This window comes from Trachemys scripta, chromosome 2 (assembly GCF_013100865.1).
Source record: "Trachemys scripta elegans isolate TJP31775 chromosome 2, CAS_Tse_1.0, whole genome shotgun sequence".
NCBI lineage: Eukaryota > Metazoa > Chordata > Testudines > Emydidae > Trachemys > Trachemys scripta.
The window spans coordinates 201971355-201984020 of NC_048299.1; the positions used below are offsets into that span (position 1 = coordinate 201971355).

General features: G+C 39.8%; 1 protein-coding gene across 1 annotated transcript in view; it reads left to right on the forward strand.

Moving 5' to 3' along the window:
- The window catches only part of YES1 (YES proto-oncogene 1, Src family tyrosine kinase), a 73876-nt gene that overhangs the window by 36468 nt on the left and 24742 nt on the right, over window positions 1-12666 (forward strand). The window contains exons 2-4 of the mRNA XM_034762726.1: window positions 1594-1866; window positions 8009-8108; window positions 9503-9601. Coding sequence (XP_034618617.1) covers window positions 1602-1866; window positions 8009-8108; window positions 9503-9601 — 464 coding nt within the window. The 5' untranslated portion in view covers window positions 1594-1601. The remainder of the gene's footprint in view (window positions 1-1593; window positions 1867-8008; window positions 8109-9502; window positions 9602-12666) is intronic.

A 12666-nucleotide genomic window follows, 5' to 3' on the forward strand; every position in this document is an offset into this window, starting at 1 on the left:
GAGATTCTCTACTAAAGGGGGTAGGCCTCAGGATTAGGCAACAAACCACACTGAGAATCCAGACAGACAAAATATGGTGGTTCACATCCCACTGGATGCACTTGTCCAGACGTAGTGGAGAGATTATAAATAGGTGTTTGTCATTGGATTAAATTTAATTGGGAGTTACCTATTAGGAGCCTTCCAGATCTATATTACAGGATTTCTTTTGTAAGATGTTTTTAAACAGCTGAACTCTAACTTCTCTTGAAGTCATGCATTTGTGATCCTTTACTTGGTTGTTCTAGTAACATTTAGGCATTGTCAACAGATTAGGGTTAACTATAATAAATTAAAAAAAACTCCTTGCACACATTCTGGCATTTCCATGATATTTTTGTTTTGTTCATCCCTGCAGAATTTTTAAACTATATTTGCAGACCGCAACAATTCAGCTAGGTTGGATCTCTCTTATTATTAGCTAGTACAGTACCACAGATGTTAGAGACCAAAGTGATATGGTGAATATTCTTATTCTGATGTATAGGAATTTGTGCATTGAAAGGAGAACATAGTTTTGTGTGCTTCCTCTGCCATGTGTTCACTGTCCATTCCAGAGCCTGAGAGTTAGTTTTTAAGAAAATGAAAAGTGTCTTTCTGATTTTTATGATCAGATGAAAAGAGAAATAATACACACACAACTTGAAAAAAATATTTGAAAGTAGATGGATTGGGGCAATGATTAGAACTTAAGTTTGTTCCAGATGCATATATCTAATGATTGAAGAGATCGGTGGTGGCTGAACATGAAAAAACGTGTACACAATTAGTTACTTGAAAGAAGAACTCCAGTATTCATACTTATTTGACCAGCCATGGAAGAAAGATTCATGAAATATTAACCATAGATGTCAATGAAAAGAGACTATATTTTTTTTATTAAATGCTTCCAATTTGTTGCTGGTTTCAATCATTTTCCCTAAATTTCTCGGAGATGTGGACAGCTAATTATTTCATGTTAAAGGAGACTTCCACTTTTGAAGTTAAGACAGAATTATTAACTCTGGAATTGTCATGTCATTTCAGTGCTCCAGCCAGCATACAATAGAACCTCAAAGTTATGAACGCCTTGGGAATGGAGGTTCAAGTTCAGTCTCATCTCCTATAAGTCTTCCCACGGCTCTAATCTTTCCATTACCCATCTTCCTACTTTTTCTGTCTCCTGAGAATTTACAGTCCAGGGAGGAATCATAATGATGAATATCCAAATACTGTTCTTCTTAAGGGCTGTCAGGGTGTAGCACTTTGTGGGAAAATAAGTTTCTATTGATTCTATGAATTCTACAGTTTTCCATCCAGAAAACTTTTTTCATTAGTATTTGTAATCCAGGTATGTTAGCAAGCTAACTTAACTATTTTCTCCAGCATTTATCTGTTGAAATTTCAGCAGTTTCTGTGGCTGTAAAACCAACTACCACCTTCTTTTTAATTTTTTAAGCAGTACTTAATCAGTATTTATAATAAGCCTTTTTCATGTTTTCTACATTAACTATATATATCAATGGTGAGATGATTTATTTGTTGTTGGTTTTTTTTTTTTTCTTTTCTCTACAGAAGCAACCATGGGGTGCATTAAAAGCAAAGAGGACAAAGGTCCAACAATGAAATATAGAACTGATAACCCTCCAGAACTTGTTAGTTCCCACATCAGCCATCATGGATCAGATTCTCTCCAAGCAACACAGTCGCCTGCAATAAAGGGACCATCAGTTAACTTTAACAGTCATTCCATGACTCCATTTGGAGGACCTTCGGGGATGACCCCCTTTGGAGGAGCCTCTTCCTCGTTTTCAGCTGTGCCCAGTCCATATCCTAATAGTTTAACAGGTGAGATTTATGTAAAATAATTTAGTTTTTATCTGTTGACAGTCTCATCTATTAAATGTTATAGTGCCGTACAACACAAGAAAACGTATAGGACCAAAACAGAACACTTTTCTAAGGGCTTCTGCTTTTCAAGGTCTTTACCATTCAGATGGTAATTCAGTGGATATCATTCCAAAGAGTACAGCAAAGAGAATGTCAATGGAAATCCAAGGCAGTAACAGGAGCAGGTAAGACTGTATTCATGAGTCTGAGACATCAAAGATACCTGTATGGAATAATGATCTTAAAATTTGGGGGAATGATTCAAAATGTAATAATACAGACAACAAAAAAGATTCAGGAAATGTTTTTTGACAAATAGATTTCTTACTAGGCATATTAATACAGAACTTTGAGTATTAATTCATTTAAACTACAGTATAGAAACACATTTCCCGCACCCATCAGGAGCAGTGCAAAGGCTTGGGGGAGCTGGGTAATGGAGCAGCTGAGGGAGAGGGAAGTAATTGCTGGGGAAGAAGCCTTGGGAGTGAACCTGAAGAGGCGTTGGGTGTGGATGGGAGAAGCATGGAACAATGTTTTTGTGTGAGTGGGGATGGGGATGGAGGAAGGGATTGTTAGGGAGTTGGGGAGCCTTCCCATCAGACCCTGGCTGAGCCTAGCTTCTCCCAATCTGTCCCTGTTCCCATGTGGCACTGCGCCTCCATTCAGCCATCCGTCCTCCCTGTCCCTGTGTGGCACTGTCCCTCCAGCCCCCGTCTCCATGTGTCCCTGCACCCTGACTCCCATTCAGCCCCTACTCCAGTCTGTCCCGCCTTGAGCCCTTCTGAACCCCAGTCTATGTGAACCCCCAGTAGTCCCATGTGTCCCACTCCGTCTGTGCCCCCATATTCTCTTGCCTCCTCACCTGGCCCCCTAGGCAGGGAGCTTTGAGGAACGCAACCTCTCCTTCTCCTCCCTACTGGCTGCTAACTGCTACAGCCAGTGAGTGGTGAGTCAGCTGCTGCTGTTCTGGCACCACAGCAGCTCCTGGTGGGCGAAAGGTGTAACTGCAGCACCTCTCTGCCAGAATGTATTTTCTGCGGAGAAAAAAAATCAGTGGAGCACGTGAATTCTGCATGTGTGCAATGGTGCAGAATTTCCCCAGGAATAACGTCAAGCACTTCCTTTACCTTGACAGCTATCTGTTACAGAGAGCTGACATTGGTGAGGAAATTCAATACCACCTTCAGTGCACCATATGGTGCTGAAACCTGGGTCACGTACAGTAGACACTTCAAGATTCTTCAACAATACTATCAACAGTGCTTCCAGAAGATCTTCTGAATCAAGTGGGATGTCCAATGCACCAACATTAGTGTTCTGTCGCAAGACAAAACCTCCAGCATTGAAGTTATGATCGTCCACTACCAACTCTGTTGGTCTGGTCATATTCTTCAAACGCCAGAAAATCATCTCCCAAAGCAGGTCATGTTCTCACAATTGGACCATCGCCAACAGACAAGGCGTGGGCAAAACAAGTGCTTCAAAGACCCCCTCAAAGCCAACATGAAGAAATGCAATATTGATATAAACTCATGGGGAAACCAAGCCCGAGACTGACCAATATGGAAAAGGACTTTGACAAGGACCCCGGTATTTTGAGATCCCAGAGAGACAACAGGAAAGGAGGAAATAATGCACTGCAGCCCAACTCTACAGTCCAGATCTGCCCCATCCATTGGGAAATGTCTGCCCCAATTGTGACAGGATCTGTGGATCCTGGATCCATCTCATTAGCCACCTGCGGATCTACCAGTGATAACTGACTATCATTTTATGGAAGGCAATCATTAAGGATACAATTCTGTCACAGATTCCGTGACTTTCTGGGACTTCTCAGGCAGGGCTGGAGCAACTCTCAGTCTCCGGGCAGCTGGAGCTGTCAGCAAAAGGAGCCCCCGGGGGGTGGCAGCCAGCCTGAGTTGGGTCAGCTCCCGCTAGGGCTGGAGCAGTGATGGGGCTGGAGCAGGTGCAAACCCGGCAGAACTCTGTTCCCCCCGTCCCCCGTCCCCCCATGTCTCCCAGAGTATTTTTAGTAAAAGTCAGGGACAGGTTGAGGGCTTCTGTGAATTTTTGTTTATTACCCATGACTAGTCCCGGTCTTTTACTAAAAATACCCGTGACAGAATCTTAAGGTTAACAATCCTCCTCGAACTCTGAGGGATCACTAATTAATCCAGTCTGGGCTGGGGTGCACGTTACCAAAAACTCAAAGTACTTGGCCACTGAAACACATGGCAGTTGACACTCTGTGTAAACATCTGATAACTCAGGGCTGTATGCTGTGCCCTGAAGGTCTTTCCTCCCATCACTGCAACATCAAAGTATTACACGTCCTGACAGGCAATCACTGAGTCTCTCCTTAGATGTAAGGAAGCTGTGGCTGTGATACATAAAACATCATATCTAGTCAGTTCTTCACCTAACAAGAGAAGAAAACGTACAGGCAGAGATTAGCTAAGCAGAAAGACATAAATCTAGCATGAGTGGTCTCAAACAAACTAACCAATGTCCTCTTCCAGAATGGGACCACCCAGATATCAACCTCTTCACTTCCAGAGCAAACACAAAATACCTCTTGTACTGTACCAGAGACAGAAGAGTCTAGAAATCCCTATCAGACACTTTCCTTATGAGATGGTGTTCATAGCTCTTGTGTACCTTCCTTCAAAACTTTTGTTTCTCAGAGTCTTTTAGAAGATCAGATAGACAAAGCAATTCTCATTCTTGGGCTATGTCTGCACTACTGCCGTATCTATGCTCTGGAGATAGATGCACCGTGAGTCGATTTAGCGGGTCTAGTGAAGACCCGCCAAATCAACCAGAGATTGCTCTCCAGTCGACCCCAGTACTCTTATGCCGAATGAGAAGAGTAAGGTAAGTTGACGAGAGAGATTCTCCTGTCAACACAATGCAGTGTAGACATTATTCAAGTAGCTGGAGTTGCGTAACTTAGATCGACTTACTGCGGTAGTGTAAACATAGCCTTGTAGCCTCCCTAAATCCACACCAACATTGTTACTCTGTTTCCTAGAGCTGGTCCTTATTGTCTCTCCCTCAAGATTACAAGCTTTAAAATGGTCAGCTTGCAACGCAGCGGATAATATCCCAACCATTACTGACCACTCCTGATGACAGAATGCTGACAGTTCTAACCCAATCGAGAAGGGACCTCTACAGTGGGGTGTTGCAGGCAAAAATAGCATCCAAGATTGAAAATGTTGCCTAATAAAGATTTTATTCCATTTTAGTCTAAAATTGCTGGAATTCTGGCCTGTTTTCTGTATAAAGTGCTTAGACCTGTCTGCAGCCTCTCGAAGGACACCTAACAGCTCCTCTGCTTACTATCAACATGTTGAAGCAGACTTATATTTTTCAATCCACTGTTACTAGATTTTTTTTAAAGTCCTGATCAATGCATTCACCCTCTACCAAGGAGCTTTATGAAACTAATATATGCCCTTCCTTTGAACCTCTCAGGGAAATTTCCCTAGAGTGAGTCTTCTAAAGGCTGCTTTTCTAATTGCCATAGCCTCTTCTAGGAAAATAAGTGAACTACAGACCTTAATGACTATGCCACTTTCTATTGTGATCCACAAAGAAAAAGTGATTGAGATTTCCCACCCAAGTGTTATTCCTAAAGTGGTATCAGATTTCAACCTCAGCCAGTATATGTTCCTCCCTATCTTTCCCAGACCTATTCCCATCCTGGGCAGGTAATTTGCACAATTCAGATGATAAAAGAATGTTTTTCTATTTAGAGAAGACAAATAGGCTCTTTGTAACTTATGGGAAAGATGTCTGGGAAAAAGTGAGAAAATCTTCAATGAAATAGTTTTCCATCAGAAAAATGCCATATTGACAAAATTGTGATTTTTCACAAAATCATGTACATTTCTATGACCGTTCCGTTTGGGGGGGGGGGGGGGGGGTTTGATTTTTTTTTTCCCTCTGAGTGTCAGTGTTCTATTTTGACATGTTCAGAAGTGAAAGTTTCGATATTTTTTTACTTCAAAATTTATTTTCTATTTAAAAAAAAAAAAGTTGTCAATCTAAATTAAATGTTTCAAATTTATTGAAGGAAACATTCTGATTGAACCCAAACTTTTTTCTTGATTTCAGTATGTAAAAATGTTTAAATTTTGGCTTTTCATCCTAATTCAGAATGATTTTTTTCCCCCCCCAAATCTCAATTTTTCACAGGATTGGGAAGTCCATTTTGTGACCAGCTCTAGTCCGGGAAAACCTAGATCTAAGTAGAGTCTTCCTTGGTAGAGTATGAGGTGCATAGAACTATCTAGCATCTTAGCTAGACTGCCAACTCTTGCAGGCATAAGATCCCCCTCTGAAGGCTGTGGAGGTATGGGCTTCAGAGCCCAAGCTCCAGCCTGAGCCACAACTTCAAAGTGTTGTCTATCCAGGTATTTTCCCACTGGCCCGAGTCCGTCAACTGAGGCTCGGAGTCATGCTTCCCACAGGCTCCAAAATACTGCGTAGACATACATGGCATTAGAATTTAGCAATTCAGGAGAAGGAACTGAGGTGTTTGTGGGGGAGCACATTCCTTTATATAGATCTGGGCATCTGATGTATGATGTGACGTTTGGTTGCTCATGCTGGTACCCAGCAGAGATGTCTTTTAAAGAGGTTTCCATGTATTCACAGCCAGGGCAACGGTCAAAGAACAGCACTGGTAAATAACTTTGGCTGAGTGGTTTGCATTTGTATGCATTAATCTGTTGTTTTGGTTAGTATTGTGTAGTTCAACTGAATTAATAACTTCCTAGTTGCTGTAAATTGTACCGTTTATCATGAAACATGTCGGTTGGCTGGTAAGCAATCAATGCATCTGTCATAATGGCACTCTAGAGAGTATTAACTTTCGTCAGATGTTGAAGCTTAAAATATAATCAGATACAGCTTGTTCCCTTATCTTAGAGCATCATTGTATATTTCTGTGTACATTCTCACCATTTTCATGTTTTGTGCATCACCTTGACTTCAGACTAAGCGAGTGGTTACCAGGCAAAACTGATGAAAATCATGCTGATTTAGTTTGTTTTATGCACCATCCTTCAACTTCTGAAAAAGTGCAGACATCATGCTCAATTTCTTGGGCAAGCTGTGGCCAATTCTCTATTTATAACAGGCTAAATTCTTTGTGGTCTAGGCTGTTGCAATTCTTTTTAAATCCTTATATGACTGTAAACTTAATTTTCAGTTTTGCTTCTTTCTCATAGTGTTGACTTGATGTGATTTCATGAATGATCTAACGAGATGTCTTCCACAAATTTAGCTTAGGGCCTCCTAGCAACTTTGCTCTCTGCCTCAGGACAAATGGATTGATGCAGAGAGCTCACTTCTCTTATGAAAAATCTTACTCTGCACTCCTCCAAGAGTGATTCAGCTATGCGTCATCCTCAACACCGGTCTCCCTTCCTGCTTTTTATGGCTGGGAGATAACATGTGTGTTTTAGTATTGGATGGAATTATGCTATAATGAGGACTTTTTTTAAAGCATAATAGAATGAAAATTCTTTGTCCCCTCTGAAATTGGCCTCTTGTCCAGTTAATCCCATGTATAGATCTTGATATTTAGTTCCAGAAAGTGGAGAATCCATAGTGTAATGTCTGGAGACGTTCTGCCATAAAACTAGTTTAGTTTATAAAAATCTAAGTTAAAAACTTAAAGATGATAATGGCTTTTGAATGTATTGTATATCACTTCTTTAAAATATATTTTTAAAAAGCAACATTTGAGTTTATCATTCTTGATGTCTTGTGTATATTAAGCTCTATATATGCTCTGACTGAAAGTACCACACTCTTGATTCTCTAATGAACTGCTATAATCTGTTTTTTATAACTCAACTCACCTTATCTGAGGATTCTTTTTATATAAATTCTCTCTTAATCAAAAGAAGTTAGCCAGTTTATTGATAAGTCAGCTTTTGCAGATTGACAGGATCTAGTATGCAGAGAACACTTTGTTTTCAAAGCAAAATTGATTAGCTGCTGTCAGACTTCTTTTTTTTTTTTTTTTTTTAATAATTAATCTTACAGTGGTATTGCTACATGACATGCCTCTTTTCTTTTCAAGGTGGTGTAACTGTTTTTGTGGCCTTATATGATTATGAAGCTAGAACTACAGATGATCTTTCGTTTAAGAAGGGCGAACGGTTCCAGATAATAAACAACACGTAAGTATTTTCTGCCAGAGACTTCTATAATTAGTTGTACGTTGAAAATAAATACCTTTTAAGAACATTTCAGATACCTTTTAAGATTTTTCAACAAAGAGTAGACCGGTTTTCACCTGATTTACAAAGCTCCATAAATATAGGCTTAAGAGGATGACATTAACATGCTAATTAGAGCTGGATAAATAATTTTATTTTATTTTTTTTCAGTTTGGCCAGCAAACCAAACTTCAGAGAAAAATACTTGGTTTAATTCTGAAAATAATTTGAATTTGTCAGCAAACTGGAAAAGCCCAATTTGTGTAATCCAAAAACGGAGGGGGTGTCCTGTTCTGACCTTTTAGTTCAGTGTTTGGGGCACTTGCCTGGAAGCAGGAGCCCAGTTGGGTTTGAATCCCAACTCTGGAGCAAGGATTCAGATCTCCCCCCTCCCAGGTGAGCATCCTAGCCAATGGTCTAAAGGGTTTTCTGGGGTGAGCAGCTCTCAACCACTTCTCTTGAAGTTGTTCCATTTTATGTAATACTTAAATATTCATTGGGCCAAAGAGGTAAAGAGCTTGGTGATTAAGGCACTCGCCTGGGAGGTGGGAGATATAGATTCAAATCCCTCCTTTGAATCACAGGGTTGCCAATTTTGTTTGGATGTATTCCTGCAGGTTTTATTACATGACATAATATTCAATTAAAATTAATCTTTAATTCCTGGAGATTCCAGGACAATCCTGGAGGGTTGGCAATCCTAGAACTACATGTGGTAATATGCTCATTTCGTATAATTCTCTAATCTAAAATTTGTACACAATTTTATTTATTTACTTTGTCCCTCCCTTGTAGCTCAGTATGTACATAAAGGCAGCCTGCTGTGGTAGCTACAGAACAGTACTTAGAGATCTCGATTCAACAGAAAAGGACTAGAGAACTGGGTTCCATTCCCAACGCAGCCACAGACTTGGTTTTTGAGATGCCATTTTGTCCAAATGGTGAACAGTGGCAAATATTTGTCTGAAATGTGTGAAAGCGATTAGAAGACACTTCTAAAACACCAGCCTAAAAATTGAACTTTGCAATATATACCTGGAACACCAATATCTTTGCTTAATAATCATTTAACAAAGCAGTCTATTACTGACATGTAAGATGTAGAGTAACTGTCTTTCTCTTGTACGTATTTTTGTTTTAAAATATTAAACGAAATTAAGATGTACACATACAGCTTATGATGAAGTGAAAAATGTACTTGCAGGTACCGCATTCTAGCTGGGTTAATGTCCTCTGAATTTAAGTTTGCATTGGCTAGAATTTGATCTGAGTTGAATATTTGTGAACGATAATACATCATCCTGTAACAGAGGCAATGTTTATGCATTTTAAAGATAATTGCTGTTGCATTTCAGGGAAGGAGACTGGTGGGAAGCAAGATCCATTGCTACAGGAAAGACTGGTTACATCCCGAGCAATTATGTAGCTCCTGCGGACTCCATTCAGGCAGAAGAGTAAGGCATTATTCAGTTTTTCATCAGTCATTTTTTCCCACAATTTCTTAGTAAATTATATGTAGGAACTAATTTATTACAGTGCCATATAAGTACCAAGATAACATTTTAATTCGCTAAAGTAGGAATATGATACTTCTCACTAATTAATGGATGGGAATACTACTTAAATAGTAACAAGTATAGATATGTGACTAACTTTTTAGTGGAATGCTTAAATAGGTATGAGAGTGTGTGTGTGTGTGTGTGTGTGTGTGTGTGTGTGTGTTTATAAAAAAAAAAAAAAAAAAAAAAAGTCAGGAATATGCCCGAGTGTGAAGAAACCTCAGTTAGAACCATACACTTCAATTTGTTATTGCTTACATCTAACAGACATCTGTTTTTCAATCAAGATATGTACACTTTGGAATGCAGTTTATAAAATGTTGTTTATTAACTGGGGTGGGCAGACCCAGCAGGATTCATCACCCTGACAGTGAGTGAAATCAAAGTTCTAAGCAAACCTTTTACACAGAGGGCATTCCCAAGCTGTTCAGGGTTTAAAGCCATTGATTCCTCCAAATCTAAGGGACAGATCTGTGTTAGGGGACAGAAAATTGCTCAGCATCCCCAAAGATCACTGAGAATTGAGGCAACATTACCGTTTTTACTGCCAGCACTTCTTACAACTGAATACAGACACAGCCCATAATCTTTAATGTAGTAGCTAAGGAATCACCTGGAGTTACTTTAGGGATTCTGAGATGTCTCAGGTAGTGCTTGTTTGCTAGATGGAGGGCACCTAGTTATTGCATTAAGACTTACAGGGCTCTACTGCCTTTGCCTCCACAATGCTGGCAGTGGGAGTGTTTCCCAGCCCTGTTATGTGGTCAGGACTTTTCCAGTCCTTTTCGTCACACATCTCACTGCACTTCTAGGAAAGTAGCCCAATTCCCAACTTGTTTCCTGAATCTCAGTCTGAGACTTCATTATAGCACTACTGCTTCTGCTGCCACTACCTTGCCCTTTAATATTAAATAGCAACTGCATCAGAGAGACACAGCCATTTGTTCTTAAAAATTAAATCTTTCAGCTGCTTACAAAATGCTGTTCTATATAGCCAAAAAAATATTTAAAATTCCTTATTGAAGTTTATCATAATTACTATGGCTGCAGTGCTGCACCTGTGATGGCCAAGCAGTGGCATCAATGGAGATGCTAGTGCTGTACTACCCAAGGTTCCGGGATTGTTTCTGGAAGTGAGATGTTACCCAAAGAGTTACTCTTGGGGGAATTCTGCATCACTGCACATGCACAGAATTCATGGCCCCCGCAGATTTCTTTGCTTCCCCACAGAAAAATGACTTCTGATGGGAAAGCAAAGGGAAGCCATAAAAGCAGTCATGCGCCCTTCCCCTGCAGCGTAGGCAGATCAGTTTGAGTGCCAGAGCAGCCAGTAGAGATGTAAATCACCGTCAGGGCAGAGGGGAGGGGGACTGGGTAGTCGTGTGTGAGAGAGAAAGAGATGCATTCTGTCCCTCTCGCTCTGTACTGCAGCACGCTTGGCGTGGAGGGGCAGGGCTTTGGGGTGTTTCTGAGGAGGTAGGTGTTGGGCAAGCTTTGTCCCCTCAGGCAGAGTTGAATGTAGCAGCCTGCCTGCTTAGTGAATTGTTTCCATTGTTCTTGGTGAATTCCCCCGGGAGTATAAAACAGGCTTAAAAATGTTAAGGCTCCTTTACATTGCCAGAGTGGTATAAAGGCTCCTTATTGTAAAGGACAGTGTGGCCTTATAAATGCTTATGGTGCTTTAGTGATTGAACTCGTCTAAATTTTTGGGCTGAAAAAATTTCCTATCAAAATGTACTCCATGAACTGTTTGCTACTGACCATCTCCAGAAAGGTCAGTAGCCAATATAAATTCTGAGTTTCAGTCCCCAGCCCTCACTTGCTCTTCAGTTGCCTATGATGTAACACTGAGCATATGGCTGCATATATTTGTTGATTAATAACTAGAAGTAAAGGGTCAATACTAGCTACGTTACTATTAGACGGGGGGGGTTGAGGATTTCCTCCAATGCTCCCCACTCCCATTCTCCGTCCATTGTACTATAGTTTAAATAAATTGGCAAAATAATTGAAACCAGTGTGATTATATTGCATTATTTTAACCAATAAAATATGCAGAATTTTGCAGAACTTTAAAATATTATGTGCAAAATTTTTAATTTTTTAATGCAGAATTCCCCTAGGAGTAAAGAATATAGGGAGGATTGTAGCAGGTGAGTTAGAAAGCTGGTTCTCAAGTGTAGAAAAGAGGGGACAAGCTGAATTTTAATCCTTTAACTATTTTAAAGAATTGCCACTTCTATTAAATATTGCTCTAGTTCTCAAAATGGGATGATCCAGAGTTCAGTTATTAGCCCTTGACTTTTAAGAGCATTTACAGATTTTCCATTGAGCTTGCTGGTGGAGTTAAAGGGGAAAGAGCATCACACATTGTGAAAGTACCAGTATTTTACCTCTTAGGCAGTGACTTCTGAGCCTGAAAGAATTATATTGTAAACTTTTCGAGGCAGGAGCCATATCTACTATGTGCCTTCTGAATACCACCATAATATACATATGAAATTATTATGAAAAGTTCATATAAATTCTCCTTTTATTTTTTCAAGGAGTAAAAAAAAATGGCAGTTTAAAAATTATTTTGTGGAATGTTGTAATACTCTGATGAAGAGGATTTTTAATGGGAGGTAGTTACTCAAATTGAAAACCTCTTCATTCAATAAGATAGTTTACACCCAAATCAACTTAAAAGTATAAATTGGAGTGGGGAGGCACGTGTATCTGTAATTTGTGTATATTTACATTTATTTTCAAACTACAAGTACGGTATGGCAGAAAAATAAGTGTGGTGTGCTAGAAAAATTTTACTGTCTTGAGTTTGGAATGCCTAACTTAGTTTGCAGATCATTCAAAAGGAGTGCCGATAAAGCCATTATATACTGCACCATTTACTTTTTTCCCTGTATGACGTGCAACAGTTTTTTAAAAACATTTTAGAGAGATTATTGGTACTGTTTTTCACT